The sequence below is a fragment of the Erinaceus europaeus genome, chromosome 11 (assembly GCF_950295315.1).
Source record: "Erinaceus europaeus chromosome 11, mEriEur2.1, whole genome shotgun sequence".
NCBI lineage: Eukaryota > Metazoa > Chordata > Mammalia > Eulipotyphla > Erinaceidae > Erinaceus > Erinaceus europaeus.
In genome coordinates this window covers 119,537,388-119,561,933 of record NC_080172.1, presented here as the reverse complement: position 1 = coordinate 119,561,933, position 24,546 = coordinate 119,537,388, and the positions used below count along the sequence as shown (strand labels likewise).

The following is a 24,546-nucleotide window of genomic DNA, read 5'->3' as shown; positions in this document are numbered from 1 at the left end:
TCACGTGCGCTTAACCCACTGTACTACCACCCGACTCCCCAGAGCTGTTGGTGGTCAGAGAGGCTGCTGCTTCCTGTCCTGTGCTGCTGCTTCTTGCTTTTATTATCAAGCTTTACAAGACTGTGTGTTTAGAAGTGGCATCGCACACCTCTTCACAGTGTGCACCAAGCATGTGCCACACCTGGCCTGACAGCTGTGCCTCCTCACCCATCCAGTTCACTCCTCTTGGTCCCTGGTGACCTCAGCTCTACTTTTCAAGTCGAAGGATTTGTTTTCATTGGTTTTGTCTGTCCCATCCACTTTCTTCTTTAGATACGAGTAGGTCCATATCATCTGGTGTTTTGCTTTTGAGAAATGGTGCAGTCAGGCCGTGGTACACTGGCTGTGCAAGGACCCGTGTTCAAGCCTCTGTTCCCCAACTGCCGGGGGGAAGCTTTGCAAGCAGTGAAGGTGTCTATCTTTGCTCTTCCTCTCTACCTCTCCTCCCCTCTCAGTTTCTCTCCTATCAAATAAAAAATGGAAAGAAGGAAGAAAAAAAAAAAAAGGCTCCAGGAGCAGTGGATTCATAGTGCCAGCACTGATCCTCAGAGATAACCCTAGTGGCAAAAAAATAATAATACCTGTACATTTTTAAAAGGCCAGATCAAAGGGAGTCGGGCCGTAGCACAGCAGGTTAAACGCACGTGGCTCAAAGCACAAGGACCAGCGTGAGGATCCTGGTGGTTCGAGCCCCCGGCTCCCCACCTGCAGGGGAGCCACTTCACAGGCGGTGAAGCAGGTCTGCAGGTGTCTGTCTTTCTCTCCCCTTCTCTGTCTTCCCCTCCTCTCTCCATTTCTCTCTGTCCTGTCCAACAATGATGACATCAATAACAACAACAATAATAACTACAACAATAAAACAAGGGCAGCAAAAGGAAATAAATATTTTTAAAAAAGAGAGAAAAGGCCAGATCAGAACAGTGTGTTCCTTTAATATATTGCAGTTTGTATATAAATCAGGCATTCTGAATTCAAACATAGACAATTAAAACTCATCTAGTGTTCAAATCAATCAAAAAGTCCTCATGCTCTAAAGAAATTTTGTTTCCCTGAGCTATGCTTTCTTCATCTCTAAAATGGGAAGGTTCTGCTTTTGCACATATGTTTAGACATTCAGTGCTGTAATTTATCACACTAGTGATATATATTTTTTCTAATAATTTTCCTGTCCACCCTCCTGTTCTACTTTTTCCCCTTTTTCTCACACCAGATACAGTTCTTACCACTAGAATCTGTTTTCAATCTTTTCGTTGTAACTCACATGCAGATTACACTGCAGCTAACCCCAGATCAGGTGTCGTTAATGATTCCTTCTCTTGTTAATTAACGCCAGGTTGAGCTCAGAATCCTTTGTATCGAAACCATTGCTAGTTGGTCAGAATTTGCCTCCTTGCTTTTGGCCAGTATAAATAAATAGTAAATTTTTCCATCCATGTCTTCAACCGCTTGCATTTATTCTAGATGTTGGAACAATAGCTAGAAGGGAAGGACAAGTTCAAGTATAACTGTGTACTACTTATTTGAAGTTGTACTTTGTATTGGATACCAGAATCATGATATATATATATATATATATATTATTGTTGTTGCAGTTATTATTGTTATTATTGATGTCATTGTTGATAGATAGGACAGAGAGAAATGGAGAGAGGAGGGGAAGACAGAGAGAGATAGAGAAAGACAGACACCTGCAGACCTGCTTCACCGCCTGTGAAGCGACTCCCCTGCAGGTGGGGAGCCAGGGGCTGGAACCGCATGATAAATTTTTTTTAAATGTTGTCATTAACAATTTAGAGTACTCATGAAGTATGGTAAAGTCCAAGTCGCGTTTAGTTCACCAAGACTATTAATCAGGTTGAGGCAAAACCAAAGACTCTTGATCTTCCTGGTTCCTCTCTCCTCTGTCTTTTCAAATAGACAAATGACCTTAAAAGAAATACATTGAATTCTTTCATTTTGTCTTTTTATCTATCAAGTCGTAGCAGTTAGTCCACAATGTTCAGTGTTAACTTACAAGAGTTTAACTCTTCAGCTTCAGTTCTTAGTGGCTGAAAAATCACCTTAGTATCAGGTTTTACAGTTGGGAACAATTTCCAGCAATAAATATGAAATAGATTTAATGTTCCTCTTTTTTTTTTTTTTTGTTTGACTATCTAGCTAATAACCTATGTTCTCCTGTTACAGTGTAATTGGATTTCTCGAAGAGCAGATCAAGGGCCTAAAACTATTGAACAGATTCACAAAGAGGCAAAAATAGAAGAACAAGAAGAGCAAAGAAAGGTCCAGCAGCTTATGACCAAGGAAAAAAGAAGACCAGGTGAGGATGGGGCCCAGTGGTCTGGGAGAGACTCTGCTTGCAAGTTTCAGGGACGGCTCAGGTGTGAAGTAGTATCAGAAAGGATAACTCAATAATAGTAGTTCTTAGGGGAAGTTTCATCTGGAAACTGATGATAAAGTAAAAAAGAACACAGGTAGGGAGCCGGGCGGTGGCGCAGCGGGCTAAGCGCAGGTGGCGCAGAGCGCGGGGACGAGCAGAAGGATCCCGGTTGGAGCCCCCGGCTCCTATCCAACAACGACGACAATAGTAACTACAACAATAAAAAAGAAACAAGGGCAACAAAAGGGAATAAATATTTAAAAAAAAAAAAAAAAAGAACACAGGAACTAAACATGTTACGTCATCATTTGCTCTGTCAAAGTTGATAGTGTGGTTTGGGAGAATGCACAGTGGTTATGCAAATGACTTTCACACCCCAGGCTCTGAACTCCTAGTTCATCCACAGCACCTCCGTAAGTTAGATTTAGCAGTACTCTGGTAAAGACAAAGTGAATAATCAATAAAACTTTATTTTTTATTTTATTTTATTTTTTACCAGAGCACTGATCAGCTCTGGCTTACAGTGGTGTGGGGGAGGGGGGTGGGGATTAAACCTGGGACTTAGGAGCCTCAGGTATGAGAGTCTCTGCATACTGTTATGCTATCTACCCCACCCATCAATACGACTTTACTAAGCATATTCTGTGTGCTCAGTTTTGGGGAGAGAAGAAACAAACAGGAAGGAATTGGCAGTTGCCACTCAGCAGAGCTCACCCTGCCGTGTTCAAGAACCAGCCTAGAACCTGGAGGCCCCTGGGACAGGATGTTTCATGAGCTGTGGAGCAGTGCCAAGCCTTTCTTCCTCGCTCCATCCCTATTTTTCACCCTCTGTGCAGAGGAGGGGTGAGGACCTTTTTGCTGCCAATAGTCATTTGGTTAGTTTTTTGTTGTAGTTTTTTAAAAATATTTATTTATTCCCTTTTGTTGCCCTTGTTGTTTTATTGTTGTAGTTATTATTGTTGTTATTGATGTCATCGTTGTTGGATAGGACAGAGAGAAATGGAGAGAGGAGGGGAAGACAGAGAGGGGGAGAGAAAGACAGACACCTGCAGACCTGCTTCACCACTTGCGAAGCAACCCCCCTGCAGGTGGGGAGCCGGGGGCTGGAACCAGGATCTTTACACTGGTCCTTGTGCTTTACACCACGTGTGTTTAACCCGCTGCGCCTCCGCCCAACTCCTGTCATTTAGTCAGTTTAGTATCATTCACAGGCCATACAAAAATTAGACTTAAAAATTAGAACTGGGTGTGGTGGGTTACATCAAAGTGAAGGACTCTAGGTAAGGAGGGGAGGAGAGGACCTTGGTCAAGGGACATCGTGGTGGAAAAGGACCTAACTTGGGGCTGAGAGTGTTTGGCAGATGGGAGATTCTACCCGTGTGCACACAGCCACCCGTGTAGCTACTGCCTCCCTGCCACTGAAAGAAACCTTTGGTTGAAGAAGAGCCATTTGACTAGGTCCTTTGGTAGCAGCTGTTTGGAAGAGAAGGAAGGAATAAGACTGATCTGATCAAAATGTAATTGGGTCAAAATTCTAAAGAACCTCACCTCCCCACTAGGGAAAGATAGAAACAGACTGGGGTCATGGACCCTCCTGCCAACGCCCATGTCCAGTGGAGAAGCAATGACAGAACCCATGACTCCCACCTTCTGCTCCCCATAAGGAATTTGGGTCCATCCTCCCAGAGGGGGAGAAATGTCAGGGGAAGATGCCCAGAGGGCATCTGAACCCCAACTCCATCAGGACCCAGAGAGAGAAGAGAAAAATGGAGGGACATCTGGAAGTATTAACCAGGTGTAGGTGTGACTTGAAAAGAAAGAGAAGACAGGACCATTGGGGGGAAATGGGAAATAGATATATAAATATAGACAGACAGTCAGAAGTAACAGTCAACCTGTATCTAGAACCTTGGGGAACTACTATAGTTTCTTTTATTTATAAAAAGGAAACATTGACAAAACCATAGGATACGAGAGGCACAACTCCACACAGTTCCCACCACCAGAACTCCGTATCCCATCCCCTCCCCTGATAGCTTTCCTAGTCTTTATCCCTCTGGGAGCATGGACCCAGGGTCATTGTGGGAGGCAGAAGGTGGAAGGTCTGGCTTCTGTCATTGCTTCCCCGCTGAACATGGGTGTTGACAGGTGGATCTATACTCCCAGTCTGCCTCTCTCTTTCCCTAGTGGGGCAGGGCTCTGGGGAAGCGGAGCTCTAGGACACCTTGGTGATGTTGGGGATACAGAACTCTGGGGTGGGGGAATGGAGCAGAATTATACTGCCCTGTTATCTCATAATTTTGTAAACCAATATTAAGTCACTAATAAAATTAAAAAGAAAAGGAAAGGAAGAGAAGGTAAAAAAATAGAAAAAACGAGGAGCTAGGAAGATCGCATAATGTTTCTGCAAAAGACTTTCAGGCCTGGGACTCTGAGGTCTCAGTTCTTCTTTTTTTTTTGTAGAATTATTATTATTATTATTATTTATTTTCCCTTTTATTGCCCTTGTTTTTTTTTTTATTGTTGTTGTAGTTACTGTTGTTGATGTTGTCGTTGTTGGATAGGACAGAGAGAAATGGAGAGGAGGGGAAGACAGAGAGGGAAAGACACCTGTAATAAACAAACAAAGCCCAGTAGTTGTGTAACCACATCGCTGGCTAAATTTATTTCATGCAGAAAAACATAATAATAAAGCAGAGGGGAGGAAACACTACACTTTGGTGGGTAGAGGTTGTAATGCTAAGTCGTGACTTGAAACTTATGTAAGTTATCACAGTGTGAACAGAACTGTAAAGCAAAGTGAGTTAGTCAAGTCATGGCTATCTATAGAAAGGAGATTGCAGGAGAAGGAAATAATAGATAGAGAATCCCTGTGGCAGCATTTTCGAGGAATGCTCACTTCAGGAGACATGTGAGGGCTTCTGGGGTGAGTGTCAGAAGGTGGGATCTGTCAGGGGACCAGATTTAGAAAGAAAGACCATTTCTTTCTTTCTTTTTCTTTTTTTATTTTAATATATTTATAAAAAGGAAACACTGACAAAACCATAGGATACGAGAGGTACAACTCCACACAATTCCCACCACCAAAACTCTGTATCCCACCCCCTCCCCTGATAGCTTTCCTATTCTTTATCCCTCTGGGAGTATGGACCCAGGGTCATTGTGGGATGCAGAAGGTGGAAGGTCTGGCTTCTGTAATTGCTTCCCCGTTGAACATGGGTATTGACAGGTTGATCCATAATCCCAGCCTGCCTCTCTCTTTCCCTAGTGTTATGGGGTTCTGGGGAATTGGAGCTCCAGGACACATTGGTGGGTTGTCTGTCCAGGGAAGTCTGGTTGGCATCATGCTAGCATTTGGAACCTGGTGGCTGAAAAGAGAGTTAACATATAAAACAAGTTGTTGACTAATCATGAACATAAAGGCTGGAATAGTGCAGATGAAGAGTTGGGGGGGGGTCTCCATTTTGCAGATAGCTATTAGGCCTATTTTAGTTAAATTTCAAAGGGTCTGTGGCTATACTAGTTTTTTTGTTGTTTTTTTTCCCCTGAGCCTGAAATCTGATATGTAGGTAGATCCAAGTTATTGCCTGTGGAGATGATGTCATGGTCGGAAAAAGGACCAGAAAGCTAGATCAGGGAAGAGAGTAGCTCCCTAATATGGGAATAGTGTATAAATATTGTTGACTATAAATCCCATCAATTTGATGTGATCTGGGGTCCATATTCAGCTTAGGAGCCTATGTGGCCTCTACATCCTTGTAGATCCGAGCTCCCATTCTGTGGTCATAAGTAGGAACGTTCCATGCTGCCCCAATAACAACCCATCTTCCTCAGGTGTAGCGTAGAGTAATTTGTCCATCCTCCCTTTGGAGGATAGAACATTCTCTACCATTGTTGATTCAAGTTGAGGGTAAGGTCCTATGGCAGCCCACAAAGGGGTCTGTTTTGCTGTTCCTGATAGAAATGACCAGTAACAATGGAGAGAGGGATTTATTCAAGGCCTAGGCCCATCATGTCAGTTTGGGAATCCCAGGACTCTCCCTCACTAGGGCCCCAGCTGATGGGGTGGCCTGAGAGTGACTAAAGAGTCATCGTTAAAGTATGCCAGTCTCTTGCCCTTATTCAGCTTTTGCAGTCCTTGCTTTGCTAAGGATAGCTTTGGTGTGAGTGAGAGAACTGTAATAGGAAGTAGTGAGGAGGGTATCTAAGTCTAAGTAGACACTATTTCATTATGAACTTCATACTGACTCACTGCAGACTATTGTGTACTTTTGCTTTCAGGTATATATTTTGCCCTAATTTTATGGATACATGTGAACATATGCCCTATCTCATGGGACCTGATCTATATTTATGTTTTGGGACTTTGTTAGGAAGTGAACCACCTGGAATGGAATTAGAGAATACTATGAAAGGAAAGGTCTCACCCGAGTAATGAGGCTGAAGGGTTGACATTCCCTGCCTGACGTCTCTGGACACAGTCTGAAGTGAAGCATGCTGAGGTGGTACTTGTTGCGTTGACTAGGTTGGGATCAGCAGATACGATATGATTTGGTATGAAGTGAGAGAAGCATTCAGGAAAATGAGCCCCACTCTAGAGGTTCCAGGACTGGGGAAATATAGACTCTATAGAGGTAGTGGGAGGTTCCTACTGTCTTAGGGCTTAAGAAGGCAATAGTTATTGCTATAATCATATTATTTGGCAATTGGGTTAACTTTGAAAAATCCCTTTGTTCAGGTTTGCTGTATCATACACAGCATCACCATAATTTATGTCCTTTGACATCATTTGGATGTAGCTGTGCCACGGGTTGCTTCTGTTCTCCCTGGTCTAAGCTTTTAAGAGAGTCAGTATATCAAAGACTCAGGCTATGGTCTGTGCATTAAAAAGTTTGAGGCATTCAATCCATTTTTCCCCTCCCATATTAATTAAATAGTGATTTATATGACTATAAATTAATAGGAGTGTACATAAACACCATTCCCACCACCAAAAACTGTGTCCCATCCCATCCTCCCCCCAACCCCACCGCCCCCTGATTCCAAACCTCCACCCTCACCCTCAACCCAGGGTTTTTAATTTGGTGCCCTATTCCAAAGACCATTTATTTCTTTTTTTTTTTTTTAATTTTTTTTTATATTTTTTAATTTTATTTATTCCCTTTTGTTGCCCTTGTTGTTTTATTGTTGTAGTTATTATTGTTGTTGTCATCGTTGTTGGATAGGACAGAGAGAAATGGAGAGAGGAGGGGAAGACAGAGAGGAGGAGAGAAAGATAGACACCTGTAGACCTGCTTCACCGCCTGTGAAGCGACTCCCCTGCAGGTGGGGAGCCGGGGTTCGAACCGGGATCCTTATGCCGGGTCCTTGTGCCTTGCGCCACCTGCGCTTAACCTGCTGCGCTACAGCCCGACTCCCCAGACCATTTCTTTCTAAGCTTTGACGTTCAGTGAGTAAAATGGAGAAGTGTCAGAAGTGTTATCTACAGGGAGATGACAGGCCTCAGCTTACAAAGCAATTTAAGAAACTGCTAAGGATGGAAGCAGGGAAGCTAGTGAAAGTTTATTGTTGTAGTTGATGCTGTTGAAGAGAGAAGGACCAGAACACTCCTCCAAGCATTTGCAGCCCTGGGATTTGAGCTCTGGCATGTGAGCCCTTTGCTCAAGCCTGCCACATTACCTGTTAGAAGCTATATATCCTAATGCAGCAGGTGCTACTGGCTTAATTAAATGGTGAGCTGGCAGTAGTTCTCAGGCAGCTAGAGATCACAAAAATGGGATCAGCAAAGTTTACTGGCAGCCTAGCATGCAGCATGAGAGAATAGTCAGCCAAGTTTTTCCTTCCGAACAGCTGAAAGTATAGAGATAGGTTTGAATGTAGTTGATTGATGCAGACTTCTATCACTGAGCAATATATATATTTTAACCAGAGCACTGTTCAGCTCTGGCTTATGGTGGTGTGGGGGATTGAACCTGAGACTTTAGAACCAGCCTCAGGTATGAGAGCCTCTTTGCATAACCATTAATACTACTCCCACCCCTACTGAGCACTATTTTAAAAAAAACCTTTTTTTTAATTATTTTGTTTCCAGGGTTATTGCTTGGGCTTGGTGTCTACACTACAGATCCACTGCTCCTGGAGGCCATTTTTTCCCTTTTGTTGCCCTTGTTGTTGTTACTGGTATTGTTATTGCTGTCATTTTTGTTGGATAGGACAGAGAGAAATCATGAGAGGAGGGGAAGACAGAGAGGAGAGAAAGACACCTGCAGAGTGAAGCGACCCCCCAGCAGGTGGGGAGCCAGGGCTCAAATCAGGGTCCTTACTCCAGTCCTTGCAGCCGCAGCGTGCTTAACCCACTGTGCTACCGCTGGCCCCCACCCCCACCCCTACTGAGCACTGTTAAGGGAAGTAAACTTTGGAATAATTTCCTTTGACTTATCCTAGCTATTCTGTTCATTAGCTCTGTAAGTGTAAATTTGACCCTCCCTTATCTAGCACAGACTTTCTGTTCATTTATCCCAGGGGTTTCCTCTTTGTCAGCAGTGCTTCCTATTCATTTATCCCAGGGGTTTCCTCTTTGTCAGCAGTGCTTCCTGGAAGACACAGAAGGAACAGCTGCCTTGTCTGATGTGTTCCGTGCTGTGAGTGTCGAAGAAGCTGTCCACGGTGCCTTCACTCCTTTTGTCTTCCTTGGTTTTGATTGGTGCAGCCGAGTTGAAGATACTGCTCACCCTTTTCTTGCGACAGACAAGACTGGCTCACTCTATTCTCCCGGCAGGTGCTGCGAGAGTGGATGAAGGAGGCTGGAACACTGTACAAGGGGCCAAGAGTAGTCGTGTGCTAGACCCCTCAAAATTCCTGAAAATCACTAAGGTGAGTGTGACGTTGAAGATACACAAGGTGGAAGCTACTCCTGACTCCGCAGGTGGGAGCTGCTCATTTCATACATAGGGCCCGAGTTTTATTCCCAGCACTGCTTACGACTGAGTGGTGCCCTATTCTCTATCCTATTCCCTCTTTCAAACAAAACAAAATAAAAACATCAGTTACATCAGCCTCAAAACATGACTTTCAAAATCACTTCATCATATCAAATAAGCATAGTGAACATTTTATGGGATGATTTTTTAATGTGAATGCTTTTCTGCGTAGTGCGTCCTTACATACATTTCCTGGTAGTTGAGCAATAACCTTATTTCTTCAAAGGTTTACTAGAGAGGAAATGGCTAAGTTAAGTCTCAAAGTATTTAGATGACTATCAGAGACATGATACCTAAAATGCATAGCCCAGTTAGTTGCAAGCTAGCCTAGAACTAGGGAGCTCTGGTGACAAAGCCGCTAGGTTCCTTAAGTCTAACCATGAAAGTAATTAAGACATCACGGAGGGCCTGCTAGAAGTGTTCTGTGTAAAGATTTGATATGCCATCTTTTTGCTGCATGTAAAATTGGTTAAAACTTCATTTAACAAAAAGTTGTGAGGAGATATATTGTGGCTCTTGAAAATATTGCTCCCTTTTTACTTTATATAATTTTATTGAATTTTCATTGTCTTAATAAATCATTTGTGTTGTTTTACTAAAAAAAAAAAATACAAGAACTCCTCCAACATCAGTCTTGACATCTTCGAAAATTAGCTCAGTCCTTAAGTAATAACATTTACAGCTGAGAGCACACTGACCTTTCATGCCTGAGACCCAGAGGCCTCAGGTTTTAGCCTGGGACCACCATAAGCCAGAGCAGGGCAGTGTTCTGGTGTCTCTCTCATTAAAATAAATTTTTTAAATAATAATAACATTTGTGTATGTGTATTTTAAAATACTGTCTGTGCATGGAAACTATAAGAAATCAGTTCTTAATATCAAACCTACAATATTACGTGTGTGTGCGCGCGCATGTCCATGCACTGGCATCTGTGAGTGTATGATTCTACTGTTCCAGGTCCCTTTTATTCGTGCAGGTAAAGAAACAGACAGGGAGAGAGTGAGCAAAAGAGGGAAAGTCATCACAACACCAGGGCTCAAACCTGGGCCATACACATTGCATAGCGTGAGTCTGTTCAGAGAGATGTTTCTCTGGCTCTGTTTCCTTAATATTGGGGTGGGGGGAGATGTGTATGGTTTACTTTAATATGCCTGTACAATAATTACTTGGTGTAAGTATCCTAGAAAGGTTGAAACCTATTTAAGAAATTCATTGTTAACCGGTAGAGACTTGTATGACATGCTTGTCAGCATTGCCAGAGTACAGAAATACTCTGTACAGAGAAGAACCTTGTAACTGTTGTGATACCTTTGATGATCACTGTAATTCTATTCATGGAGCCTGAAGGACCAAGTCAGAGCTGCTTGGAAGCTGCTCCCTTTCTAGTGCTGTGTGTCAGGGTGGCCACATGGTATAATGCACAGGCCCTTTTTTCTGCCTCCTGGGTTATTGCTGGGGCTTGGTGTTCCACTGCTCCTGGAGGCTATTTTTTCCCTTTTGTTGCCTTTTTTTTTCATTGTTGTTATTGTTGGATAGGACAGAGAGAAATGGAGAGAGGAGGGCAAGACAGAGGGGGGGAGAGAAAGACAGACACCTGCAGACCTGCTTCACCGCTTGTGAATTGACCCCCCTGTCAGTGGGAGCCAAGGGCTCGAACTGGGACCCTTACACCAGTCCTTGCGCTTGGCACCATGTGCGCTTAACCTGCTGCGCCACCGCCCAGCCCCCTGACACAGGCCCTTTCTAGCACACTGTTCCTCCTTATACCCCACCCTAACCTCAGGCTCTGTGAAGCCTGGCTAAGTTACAAAATGTTTGTGTTATTTTGACTTTTATTCTGACAATCATATGAAGAGATTGTTGAGCTAGTGTTGTAATATTTGCCTGTTTTTTAATCATTGGTATTATGGTATTTAGAGAAATAATTGGGAAATACATTTAGCAAAGCTGGTACACCACCCTACAGTGGCTTGACTACAAGCTTGACAACTGGTGTTTTTAAGCTGTTTCTGTGGAAGCTGGAGTCCATGCAAGTGCTTCAGGACAACAGGCATTCCACTGGAATGTGACTGGTTCCAGTTGATGTGTCTTAAACAGCTTCCCAAACAAAATCTCCTTCCTGACATTGCTGCCTCTCACCTGGGAAATGGAAGCTGAACTGTTGTTCTCGACTGTTCCTTTCACTTTGCTGCAGCCCACGATTGACGACAGAATCCAGCTGGTACCTAAAGCGCAGCCAGGCAGCTGGGGGAAGGGCAGCAGCGGCGGGGCCAAGGCCAGCGAGCCAGCAGGTAAGTGCGCACAGTCTCACAGTCAGGAAGCACTTTGCCAAGCACCCTCACTCTCACCTAGTGCGTTTGGGGGAAAGGTCTTTGGATTGATGATGCCCAAACTTGTTGACTGATGTAACTTAATTATGTTTTTCTGATGATTTTCTTTTCTTAGTAAAGATTCTTAGGTAGTTTTAAAAGAGCAAATACGTGTGTGTGTGTGTGTGTGTGTGTGTGTGTGTGTGTGTGTGTGTGTATGTTTTGCTGGGTCAGTCACATCTTTGAACTTTCAGATTTCACTGCTGTTATAGCCGTGCTCTTTATAGTTGGAAGGTTACTGTAACCCCAAGTTAGAAAAAATATTTTTCTAAGAAAAAGAAAATTAGTACCCAGACATATTTAATTATAAGAAATTGTGAAAAAATTGAATTAAAATCTTTATTTTTAATTGTTGACAAAACCTAGATTTTAAGAGATTTTTTTTTTTACCTTAGGACTGAAATGGTTTAATCATAATAGACATGTCTATTTTTATTTTTTTATTTTTATTTTTTTACCAGAGCACTGCTCAACTCTTGCGTATGGTGATGCGGGGGGATTGAATCTGGGACTTTAGAGCCTCATGCATGAGAGTCTCTTTGCATAACCATTATGCTGTCTACCCCAACCATGTCTATTTTTATAAACATTAACTTTTTTTTTTTTGCAAGTAACTTGCATTATGTTGAGAAAGTAGAGGGAGGTCAAGTCTCCCAGGAGCACTTGCAGTGGGTGTGAGAGAGAAGCTGCTCACTGACCCCACCGAGCATGGCCTCCCACCTGCAGTCATGGAGGCCACACACTTGCATGGGGTGTGTAGCTGAGCCACTGCCCTGGGTCCACGCAGGGCTCCATGACAGCTAGCTAGCGCTTTCTCTCTGTGTCCCCTTGCTCTTCCCTTTTCCTGTTAGATTTTTTTCCTTCACTCATAGCCTTATAGTTCACTTCCCAAATTTATTATAATAATCCAACATAAAAATCTCATAATCCAAAAGTTGATTTATTTTAAAAAGTTTTCATGTGGTGCCTCCCATTTGTACAGAACTCCAGTGTCTCAGGACTTCCCTTCCTGCTGTCCACGTGGTAGTGGATACTTTCTACCTGCTAAGCTATGGGTTTGTTTATTTCTTTATTTTTAATCATCAGTGTATTCTTTTTTTAAAATGAGAGACACAGAGAAATATATATATAGAGAGAAAGAGATACCAGAGTATTGGTCAACTTGGGCTTATGGTGTTGCTAAGAATTCAGCTTGGCACCTCAGAGCTTGAGGCATGAAAGTCTTGTGCAGAACCATTATGCTGTCTTCCCTGTCCTCAAAAATATTTTTGATGAGCACATCTTAATAGCTAATAGCCTAGTTGAAGCCCAAGAGAAGAAAACGCGCCTTCAGTGTTAACTCCTTGTTGTATTTCCCTTCTACAAAGTGATTTTGTTTTTTTTTTCTACAAATCATAAAACCAGCTTCTGTAATTTACTTGATGCACACCATGATCGCACAGAAATGATAAGTCAGCTTTTCAAAACAGGCACCTATACGTGTGTTCGAGCCATGGCTTCACCATTTTGGGCTTCTTTTTCAGACAGAAAAAGAGAGGGAGGTGGTAGATGGAGCACGTGAGCTTCCCGGTCGTGGGAGCCCGAGCTCCAACAGGGAGCTTTTTTTTTTTTTTACTACATTGTCAAGAACCCAGCATCTTGCACTAGCTGGTAGCACCAAGTGGCCTCCCTCTAAGCGTTTATCTTACGCATCTTTGAAGGAAGAGAACAGAGAGGGGAAAGGACTCTAGAGGACCACCCTGATGGAATGGAGTCCCACCAACCTTCCTGCATACAAATCACGGCACGTCTCTGAGGTGGCTGTGCTCAGACCCAGGGCCTGATTGTTGGTCAGGCCTGCCATCTCCAGCCTCCAGTGAGCGTCTTTTCTCCCGCCATTTACATTTTATTGAGGTAACATTTACAAGGCAGTATGTTTTAGGGATGAAGATACACCCTTCTTCCTTAGCCTCCTCTAAAGCGCCAGTCAGCTCCCACCGACTCTTCAATCTGTCCACCCTTGCTCTTCCCTCTAGATGACCTTGGTTCTGCACTTGGAATCTAAGGGCTTGTTTTTCTCTGATTTTGTTCCATTTCTTTACTTCTTTCAAATTCTACTCACTTATGTATGACAAGAAATGAAGTCTCCCTTTGCTACAGTGTGGGTGGAAAAAACTGAATGAAATAATTCAGGAGGAGGACAATACCACATGGTCTCACTTCTGTGTGGGGTATAAAGAAACCGAGGCTCTTTGGGTAAAATTGTTGTGGCCCTGTACGTCTCTCTCCTGCTTACCACTTCCACCTGGGTGTCCTACTGAGAACGGTTAATTGGTTTTTTAAAGAAGCAAATGGTTATAATGAATAGAGATCTCTTGATTATTTTTCTTTCTTGATGCTGGGGCCTCGCGATTCCAGTATTCCTAGGATATTTTTTGTCATTCGTTTCTTTTTTTCTCCCCACCCCCTCACCCAGAGTACTGCTCAACTCCGGTTTATGGTGGTGTGGGGGATTGAACCTGGGACCTTGGAGCCTCAAGCATAAGAGTCCATTTGCCTAACCTTTATGTTGTCTCCCTGCCTGCTGTTTTCATTCTTTTTACTTCAGATTTAGGGGTGGGGAGAGAAGGAGAGGCCCACAGCACTATTCCACTATCAGTGTGTTTCCTCCTGGCCTTTCACAATGCTCCTGTGTTCATTGTTTCCGTAGTGTAGTGGTTATCACATTCTCCCAGCACAGTGCTCCCGTGTGCTGCTGGGCAAAGCAGGGCCACGCATTACTGTGGGAGCTTTCTCCTAGTGCCTTGAAATGCTTTTTCTCTATAGCAGCAGAGGATGAACTCAGAGCCTCACTGGCCAGAAATTTCAATTATTGAGAGAGGTCAAGATAGACAGAGAGCAGAGACATGGTATCCCCACTCTGCCTTCTGTGGAGCTCCCTCGGTGGCAACATGGTGCCCCCATTTGCTATGCTGAATCAAACCCAAAGCCTCATGCATGGTAAGGCATGTACTCTCCTGGGGGAGCAGCCTCTTGCCCCTCTGATTTCTCTTTTGCATAAAAATCCCTTCTAACACTTGGCTGCTAAGAGTGTATGTAGTATGTGGACCAGCAGAGTGTCCTTAGTTTATTTGTCTTGTAGGAAGTGTCTCAGGCCCCACTCCAGAGACAGGTAGACTGAAAGGTGCATTTTAGTCATGATTTTTTTCCTCATAATCTTCAATATCTATAGATGCCTTACGGTCAAGTGCTTCCAGTTTAAACAGATTCTCTGCTTTGCAACCTCCAGCGCCCTCAGGGTCTTCATCATCCATCCCTTTAGAGTTTGATTCCAGGAGGACCTTGACCAGGTGAGAAGAGCACTCTCCGTGTTAATGCTAGACTGTTGTGCTTGCCAGTGTTTCCCTTGCATGCGTGCTCCTTCTCCTCTCTGTCACAAACACAGTCCCTGTTAGTACATTAAAATCAAGAGAGTTATCCCTCTATATGGATTTGGGGTGAGGATAAAGGAAGGTTAGTTGTCTGGTAAAGAACTTGTTTTATAAGAATGCAGGCTTCGCCCAAAGAATCCTGGATAAGTGTGTGGGACCTCTCGATGCTGTGCCTTCTCCAACAGTTACGTGAGTTGGCATGGCAGCCACAGTACACAGCATGTCTGCAGCAGCTTGGAAACTGGGACTTTAAAACCGAAGGCATATAGTGCAGGTTCTCGAGTACCATTTTGTTCAGTGCCAACTGGGATTTCTGTTTTCTTATCAACTCTGTTATGTAGGGATGCCAACAAGTAGCTGTATCTCTCGGCCGCACTCCAAGTTATGAGCTCGTCTGGTAGCTTCAGTGTTGGGGGGGGGGGTCTCAGCCAGGTGTTCATTGGCAGATGCATGGCGATGGCCGCACTCCAAGTTATGAGCTCGTCTGGTAGCTTCAGTGTTGGGGGGGGGGGTCTCAGCCAGGTGTTCATTGGCAGATGCATGGCGATGGACAAGGGGATAGTCACACAGAACAACAGTTTTCATGTCAGTACTTCTAGAGCTGAGGCTTTGCTTTCCATGACTTTCATCTAAACTATGTGACTGCTCCTTTGTCTTCCGTAATGAAACACACTTGCCACACGCTCAGCTCTTCCTTAGGTCTCTGAGACTCCTCCACCTCTCTGCACTACTACTCATTCCCTTGTGTCTGTCTGTGTTGGCTGCTCGTGTCTGTCCTTCCCATTGTTTAGGTAGTTGTCTGCCTACAAGTTCTTATCTCTTTGGTTATCTCTTCTGATCTTTTATAGGCCAAAGTACTGTCTATCCAGTTGGTTAGAATTGTCTAAATAAAGCAAAAGAGAGAGTAGTATTCTCTGAGAAATGAAAATTCTGAATAAATATTATTCTGTAGTTCCTAAAATAGCAACACTGTGTTTTTATAGTATTGTTTATATTTATACTATAGTTTCTTTCGAGTAATTCATTCTTTAAATATCTTCAAAACTAAAAGAATTTTGTGATGGTATTTTAAGTAGTGTCCCTTTAACATTTATATGTAAGCCCTTAGTATAACTTTTTAAAGCACTTACTTTATTTTTCTATACAAATAAGTTCTGTTTTAACTATAATTGATTTCTCACTCATCTAAAGTGAAAAAAATGGGGGCCAGGTGGTAGCATAGCAGGTTAAGCACACATGGCCCGGAGCTCAAGGACCAGAGTAAGGATCCTGGTTCAAGCCCTTAGCTCCCCACCTGCAAGAGGTCGCCTCACAAGCGGTGAAGCAGGTCTGCAGGTGTCTATCTTCCTCTCCCCCTCTGTGTCTTCCCCTCCTCTCTCGATTTCTCTCTGCCCTATTCAACAAAAACAATAATGACAACAATAACAATAAATACAACAACGAGGGCAACAAAAGTGGGAGAAATGGCCTCCAGGAGCAGTGAATTCGTAATACAGGCACTGAGCCCCAGTGATAATCCTGGAGGCAATAAATAAATAAATAAAGTGAAAAAATATTCTACATGTTTGCAGAAAGTTTTATAACCTACCAGAGGGAACAGAGAAGACTTTCTTTTAAAGCATTGTTTTGTCTTTTAAGTCGTGGAAGCATGGGCAGAGAGAAGAATGACAAGCCCCTTCCATCCACGACAGCACGTCCAAACACTTTCATGAGGGGAAATAGCAGTAAGGACTTGCTAGCCAATCAGTGTCAAGAAGAGCAGCGCAGAGAGATGCTGCAGGCTGTGAAACAGCTGACAGGAGGCGCGGATGTGGAGAGGCCTGGCACTGACGCAGACCGAAATAAGACGAGGGAGTCAGGTGAGCGTCTTTGGGTGAAGTAGATACAGGTGAACATTTGGGCCTCAGATTTGAAAAGAAACATGGTGGAGGCAGCCGGGGAGATGGCACAGCAGAAAAGGTGTTGGACCATCGAGCATCAGGACTGGAGTTCGATCCCCGCTTTACATGTACCAGCGTGATGTTCTAGTTCTCTCTCCCAGGATCCTCTCTTGTCTCTCAACAAGTAAATAAGACCTTTAAGAGTGAGGTTTTGGGGGTTGGGCGGTGCTGCCCTGGGCTAAGTGCACATAGTACGAAGCCCAAGGACTAATTCAGGGATCCCGGTTTAAGCCTCCAGCTCCCCTCCTGCAGGGGGGAAAGGGGACAGGAGCTTCACAAGCGGTGAAGCAGGTCTCCAGGTGTCTATCTTTCTCTCTCCCTCTCTCTATCTTCCACACCCCCTCTCAATTCCTCTCTGTCCTACCCAGTTAAAAAAGAAAAGAAAAGGGAAAATGTCTGCCGGAAGCAGTAGCTCCATAGTGCCGGCCCCGAGCCCCAGCAGTAACCCTGGAAACAGAGAGTAAGATCTTTTTCTTAGGGAGTTCTTTATTCATTTATGAGGAGAAAGAGGAGTACCAGACATTGCTGTGGTCCCTGTTTGCTGCCAGGGTTAAACTTGGAGCTCAAGCTTGAGAATCTGAGACCTTATCCACTGTGTTACCTCCTGGACTGCAAGTTAATAACTTTTTTTTTTTAATTTTTATTTATAAAATGGAAACACTGACGAAAACCATAGGACAAGAGGGGTATACCTCCACACAGTTCCCACCACCAGAGCTCCGGATCCCACCCCCTCCCCTGACAGCTTTCCCATTCTTTATCCCTCTGGGAGCATGGACCCAGGGTCACTGTGGGATGCAGAAGGTGGAAGTTCTGGCTTCTGTAATGGCTTCCCCGTTGAACATGGGCGTTGGCAGGTGGATCTACACTCCCAGCCTGATGGTGTTAACTATGTGCCTGAGTAGAATTCAGGTCAGCACATGATGACAACACACACAAGGCATTTCCAGTTTTGAAGCATAGCTTTTGTTCCTCAGGTATTTTCAGCAGTTTGTGATCTTTCCTTTTTTCTGTTAAATATTAGGATGGTTACGTGCATTAGTATATCAAGCAGCCTGCACTCATTGTGACTTCTCTAACACTGTTGTGATGATTGCATAGAGCCGTGTGCTATCTAGGCCCCTTTCCCGTCTTAGAACGTTGCTGCCATTGAGCTGCTGCTAGACAAACCAAGGAGAAGGCGTAAGAGTGTCTCTGCTGCCTTCCTCTTGCTCAGTTGCTTTTGTGTATGTTTAAGAGGTTGATGATCACAAAAGCTACCTGGCTAAGAGTCTGCACGGTAGTTTAGGCTGACAAGATTCTCATCTGGCAAGTGCCTGACATGTCATGCACACAGCCATCGTCTGATCCCCGCCCCAGCTGGAGGAAGCTCCTGGGCAGCGGAGCTCTGTCTCTAGCACTTGGGAAACAGTGACATCACAAGCTCTCCCCACCCGTCAGTGCAGATGGAGCTTAGACACAGCTGTGTGGGCCTCTTGTGGTGGTGATCACAAGAGCAATGGGGTCAAGTCAAAAACCAGGAAAGAATCCCTCTAATTAGACACTTGTTATGTCTCTACAAACTTTGAATTACAGAGATCATTAAGCTACTTCAAGCACATTTATTCTGAAATAAGTGTTTCTCTATTCAGTTTTTGGGTGTCTTGCTTTGTGAAATTTGTATGTATTTTACTGCCTTACCTGAGAAAACAATATGATATATAAATATTGTCAACTGCAATCCCACTATGTTCATTATAGTAATTTTTATCATTTTTATTTCCTTGACCTTGGCTTCCTCAACAGTAGCAAAATCAGAAATTCCATCAACATCAGCACCTGACAAGCCTACCTTGTCGGAAGAAGAGATGGAGAAGAAGTCCAAATCTATCATTGATGAGTTTCTGCATATTAATGATTTTAAAGTAAGTGAAGTTTCTTTTAAAAGGATGTACCAATACAGAGAATAAGTTATAGAGATTTAGGGACTCAGTTTTCACCTAAATCAATTGTGATATGAACTGGTAATATTTAAAGTAGATAATCCAAGTACAACTCTTACTTATCTCTACTAAGCACTTTCTTTTAAATTGATACCATTTTGAAGTTTACAAGGTGAGATTGTAGGAAGAAAGAATGGGCACGCACTACTCACACTGTGGAGTGACTGAGTAGACTTTGTTTTGTGAGACTGCAGGAAGAAAGAATGGGCACGCACTACTCACACTGTGGAGTGACCGAGTAGACTTTGTTTTGTGAGACTGCAGGAAGAAAGAATGGGCACGCACTACTCACACTGTGGAGTGACCGAGTAGACTTTGTTTTGTGAGACTGCAGGAAGAAAGAATGGGCACGCACTACTCACACTGTGGAGTGACCGAGTAGACTTTGTTTTGTGAGACTGCAGGAAGAAAGAATGGGCACGCACTACTCACACTGTGGAGTGACCGAGTAGACTTTGTTTTGTGAGACTGCAGGAAGAAAGAATGGGCACGCACTACTCACACTGTGGAGTGACCGAGTAGACTTTGTTTTGTGAGACTGCAGGAAGAAAGAATGGGCACGCACTACTCACACTGTGGAGTGACCGAGTAGACTTTGTTTTGTGAGACTGCAGGAAGAAAGAATGGGCACGCACTACTCACACTGTGGAGTGACCGAGTAGACTTTGTTTTGTGAGACTGCAGGAAGAAAGAATGGGCACGCACTACTCACACTGTGGAGTGACCGAGTAGACTTTGTTTTGTGAGACTGCAGGAAGAAAGAATGGGCACGCACTACTCACACTGTGGAGTGACCGAGTAGACTTTGTTTTGTGAGACTGCAGGAAGAAAGAATGGGCACGCACTACTCACACTGTGGAGTGACCGAGTAGACTTTGTTTTGTGAGACTGCAGGAAGAAAGAATGGGCACGCACTACTCACACTGTGGAGTGACCGAGTAGACTTTGTTTTGTGAGACTGCAGGAAGAAAGAATGGGCACGCACTACTCACACTGTGGAGTGACCGAGTAGACTTTGTTTTGTGAGACTGCAGGAAGAAAGAATGGGCACGCACTACTCACACTGTGGAGTGACCGAGTAGACTTTGTTTTGTGAGACTGCAGGAAGAAAGAATGGGCACGCACTACTCACACTGTGGAGTGACCGAGTAGACTTTGTTTTGTGAGACTGCAGGAAGAAAGAATGGGCACGCACTACTCACACTGTGGAGTGACCGAGTAGACTTTGTTTTGTGAGACTGCAGGAAGAAAGAATGGGCACGCACTACTCACACTGTGGAGTGACCGAGTAGACTTTGTTTTGTGAGACTGCAGGAAGAAAGAATGGGCACGCACTACTCACACTGTGGAGTGACCGAGTAGACTTTGTTTTGTGAGACTGCAGGAAGAAAGAATGGGCACGCACTACTCACACTGTGGAGTGACCGAGTAGACTTTGTTTTGTGAGACTGCAGGAAGAAAGAATGGGCACGCACTACTCACACTGTGGAGTGACCGAGTAGACTTTGTTTTGTGAGACTGCAGGAAGAAAGAATGGGCACGCACTACTCACACTGTGGAGTGACCGAGTAGACTTTGTTTTGTGAGACTGCAGGAAGAAAGAATGGGCACGCACTACTCACACTGTGGAGTGACCGAGTAGACTTTGTTTTGTGAGACTGCAGGAAGAAAGAATGGGCACGCACTACTCACACTGTGGAGTGACCGAGTAGACTTTGTTTTGTGAGACTGCAGGAAGAAAGAATGGGCACGCACTACTCACACTGTGGAGTGACCGAGTAGACTTTGTTTTGTGAGACTGCAGGAAGAAAGAATGGGCACGCACTACTCACACTGTGGAGTGACCGAGTAGACTTTGTTTTGTGAGACTGCAGGAAGAAAGAATGGGCACGCACTACTCACACTGTGGAGTGACCGAGTAGACTTTGTTTTGTGAGACTGCAGGAAGAAAGAATGGGCACGCACTACTCACACTGTGGAGTGACCGAGTAGACTTTGTTTTGTGAGACTGCAGGAAGAAAGAATGGGCACGCACTACTCACACTGTGGAGTGACCGAGTAGACTTTGTTTTGTGAGACTGCAGGAAGAAAGAATGGGCACGCACTACTCACACTGTGGAGTGACCGAGTAGACTTTGTTTTGTGAGACTGCAGGAAGAAAGAATGGGCACGCACTACTCACACTGTGGAGTGACCGAGTAGACTTTGTTTTGTGAGACTGCAGGAAGAAAGAATGGGCACGCACTACTCACACTGTGGAGTGACCGAGTAGACTTTGTTTTGTGAGACTGCAGGAAGAAAGAATGGGCACGCACTACTCACACTGTGGAGTGACTAAGTAGACTTTGTTTTGTTTTAAAAGTAGGGTGGGAGCACTTTTAGGACATATGCTCTTCAAAAATAGGCAGATCAGCATGGAATCATAATTTAGTTTGAAGAAGGGAGTCTCTTTAAATGCTGTGACAATTTTTCTAAGAATTTTTCTCCAGTTAATTATACATTTCAATAAAATAAGGGATAATGGAGTAAGTAGAAGTAAATTTTTCTTAAAAAACGAATACCAGGGGGTCAAATAGCTCTCCAACTCCCAGCAAAATACGTTCATTCAAGTGCACGAGTCAGTGTGCTTGAACCCTGACAGCTCATGGGAGCACCACGGGCGGCACCAGAGGTACTGCCTGGATGGCGGGCAGTGCTGGGACATCTCTCCTCTTTCTGTCTCTTTTTAAAGCAAAGTGAAAATCTGTCATTGTAAATTGATAAATGCAGTGAAAAGTGAAATTCAATGAAAAGTAACCCCTTGAGGGGTTAGCATTGTGCATGGATGGATATTATTATTATTTTAAAACGTTTTTTTTTTATTGGGTAGAGACAGAGAAATTGAGAGGGAGGAGGAGATTGAGAAGGAGAGAGACAGAGACACCTGCAGCCATTTTTCACCACTCATGAAGGTTCCCCTCCGAAGATGGGGACCAGGGGCTTGAACCTGTGTCCTTGCACACTGTGTGTACTTATCCAGGTGCGCCACCATCTGACCCCTACATGAATTTTTTTTTTTAAGGTTAACTGTTCTATATTTCTTTTTTCAGTCAATAAATAAAATCCCACATACTAACCCATGCCACTATGGTACAAAAATTTTCAGATACATTCAAAGAAGATTAGAAGTACTGTCTAATTTTAATTCCATGATAGTAGCCTCATTTCCTCAAGGTAAAGGTTGCCATTTTTTTTACTCCTCCACCTCCTCTTCCAACTTCCTATTCCATCTCCTCTCCCTTCCTCCTACTTCACTTGATGTTCTGAGAAAAATGTAGCCTGTTAACTGTTAACGTGATATAAAGCATATAGTGTATCAGTTTCATCTCCAGTTATGTTAAATAAATGTGCACCTTTCATATGGCCCATTTTAGTGCATGGTATGATTTAATGCCGAGACAGATGACAGTGTGTTACAGAAACACCTAGATTGCTGTCATATTTTTGTTTGATTTTTAATTATATATTTTAATTTATTATGCAATGCCAGAAATCACACTTTTGTATGTGCTGTGCCTCCCTGACCTAGTTTCTTAATTTTTATTATTATTGTTATCTTTATTTATTGGGTAGAGACAGTCAGAAATTGAGAGGGAAGAGGAAGATAAAAGAGAGTCAAAGAGACAGCTGCAGCACCGTTTCACCACTCTGAAAGCTTTCCCCCAGAAGGTGGGGACTGAGGGCTTGAACCCACGTCCTTCTGCACTGTAACATGGGCACTCAACCAGGGTATGCCACCACCCGGCCCCCAAGAATTTGCCTTTATACGTTAAGTTGATTTTTTTCTTTTGCCATTTTTTTCCTTTATTGGGGGATTAATATTTTACATATGACAGTAAATACAATAGTTTGTACATGCATAACATTTCTCAGTTTTCCACATAACAATACAACCCCCACTAGGTCCTCTGTCATCCTTTTCCAGGACCTGTATTCCCCCCCACACTCACACCCCCCCCCCAGAGTCTTTTACTTTGGTGCGATACACCAATTCCAGTTCAGGTTCTGCTTGTGTTTGCTCTTCTGAGCTTGTTTTTCAGCTTCTGCCTGAGAGTGAGATCATCCCATATTCATCCTTCTGTTTCTGACTGATCTCACTCAACATGATTTCTTCAAGCTCCATCCAAGATGAGCTGAAAATGATGAAGTCACTATTTTTAATAGCTGAGTAGTATTCCATTGTATATATAGACCACAACTTGCTCAGCTACTCATCTGTTGTTGGACACCTGGGTTGCTTCCAGGTTTTGGCTATTACAAATTGTGCTGCTAAGAACATATGTGTACACAGATCTTTTTGGATGGGTGTGTTGGGTTCCTTAGGATCTATCCCCAGGAGAGGAATTGCAGGATCATAAGGTAGTTGCTTTTTAAGGGGTGCATAGACAAGATGAGGGACCCTTCCTACCTAGAGACTGGATGGATTAAGTTTAAGCTTAGATTAGTTTGGGTTTTTTTTTTTTAATATATTTATAAATTGGAAACATTGACAAGACTATAGGCTAAGAGGGATACATTTCCACACAGTTCCCAACCCCAGAACTTCGTATCCAATAATCCCCTCCCTTGATACCTTCTTACTTTTTTTTAATGCATCAGTAAGAGCAAAATATTGCTCCCTTACTCAGGAAGTTCCACTCTCTTTGCTTTTGTTGCTCTCACATGATTCTGGGAATCAAACCCTGGGCCTCACACAGGCAAAGCAGGCCTGCTCTACTTTCCACATACATAAATACATTTCAAAGCCACATTATACCTAGGCTTACAAAGGTAGATTTTCCTGGGGGTGTTGACAGGAAGTAGTCTGGTGTTTTCTGGGTAACCTTAGACTTTCCACAGTGACTTGCTGGGTGAAATGGTAGGAAAGAATATTGCAAAGTCTTGCCTAAGTATAATTCAATGATAGTAGCAGTAAATAGTGCTCAGAAAATGCTGGCAACATTCTAAGCATATCACCGATTGTATCATCATTACAAACTGATGAACACAACATTGACATGATTAACTGTTTCAGAAATGTCTTTTCTGAATGTGTAGCTACCACCTAGTGGTGAGACTGCCCCACCACATCCCCGTCTTCTGGGTCTGACTTTATAGAGCACACATTAGCGTGTGGTGTGGAGCTAGAAGACCCAGATGTGTGGGTGTGCAGGGAGGACATCTGGCCATCAGTTCGAAGCAGAACATAATCAAACTAATCCGTAAAGCTCACAGAATCTTACTACTGCCATGCTTCTATTTGCCTTTTATTCACTGTAAGAGCCGTGCGTTTTTGCATTTTGTTGATTTTTCTCTGTCATTACAGTATAATACTGATAATGCACCTTCAGTGCCACAGGGCCAGTCTCCCCTGAAAAATAAGCTGTGTGTGTGTATAGTTGTCTGTATGTTCTGACTTCCTGCCAGTGC

General features: G+C 43.6%; 1 protein-coding gene across 28 annotated transcripts in view; it reads left to right on the top strand.

The window, feature by feature from the left end:
- Positions 1-24,546, top strand: part of EIF4G3 (eukaryotic translation initiation factor 4 gamma 3) — a 261,317-nt gene that overhangs the window by 204,390 nt on the left and 32,381 nt on the right. For 22 of the 28 annotated variants that reach the window (XR_009552322.1, XR_009552324.1, XR_009552323.1 and 19 more), the window contains 6 exons: positions 2,224-2,356; positions 9,195-9,289; positions 11,592-11,688; positions 14,978-15,095; positions 16,815-17,035; positions 18,902-19,020. Coding sequence is in view for 24 of the 28 variants with exons in the window: in XM_060200852.1 (XP_060056835.1) it covers positions 2,224-2,356; positions 9,195-9,289; positions 11,592-11,688; positions 14,978-15,095; positions 16,815-17,035; positions 18,902-19,020 (783 nt within the window). In the remaining 4 variants the exon portion in view is untranslated. The remainder of the gene's footprint in view (positions 1-2,223; positions 2,357-9,194; positions 9,290-11,591; positions 11,689-14,977; positions 15,096-16,814; positions 17,036-18,901; positions 19,021-24,546) is intronic. The other 6 variants (XR_009552325.1, XM_060200829.1, XM_060200842.1 and 3 more) reach the window with 3 other exon arrangements.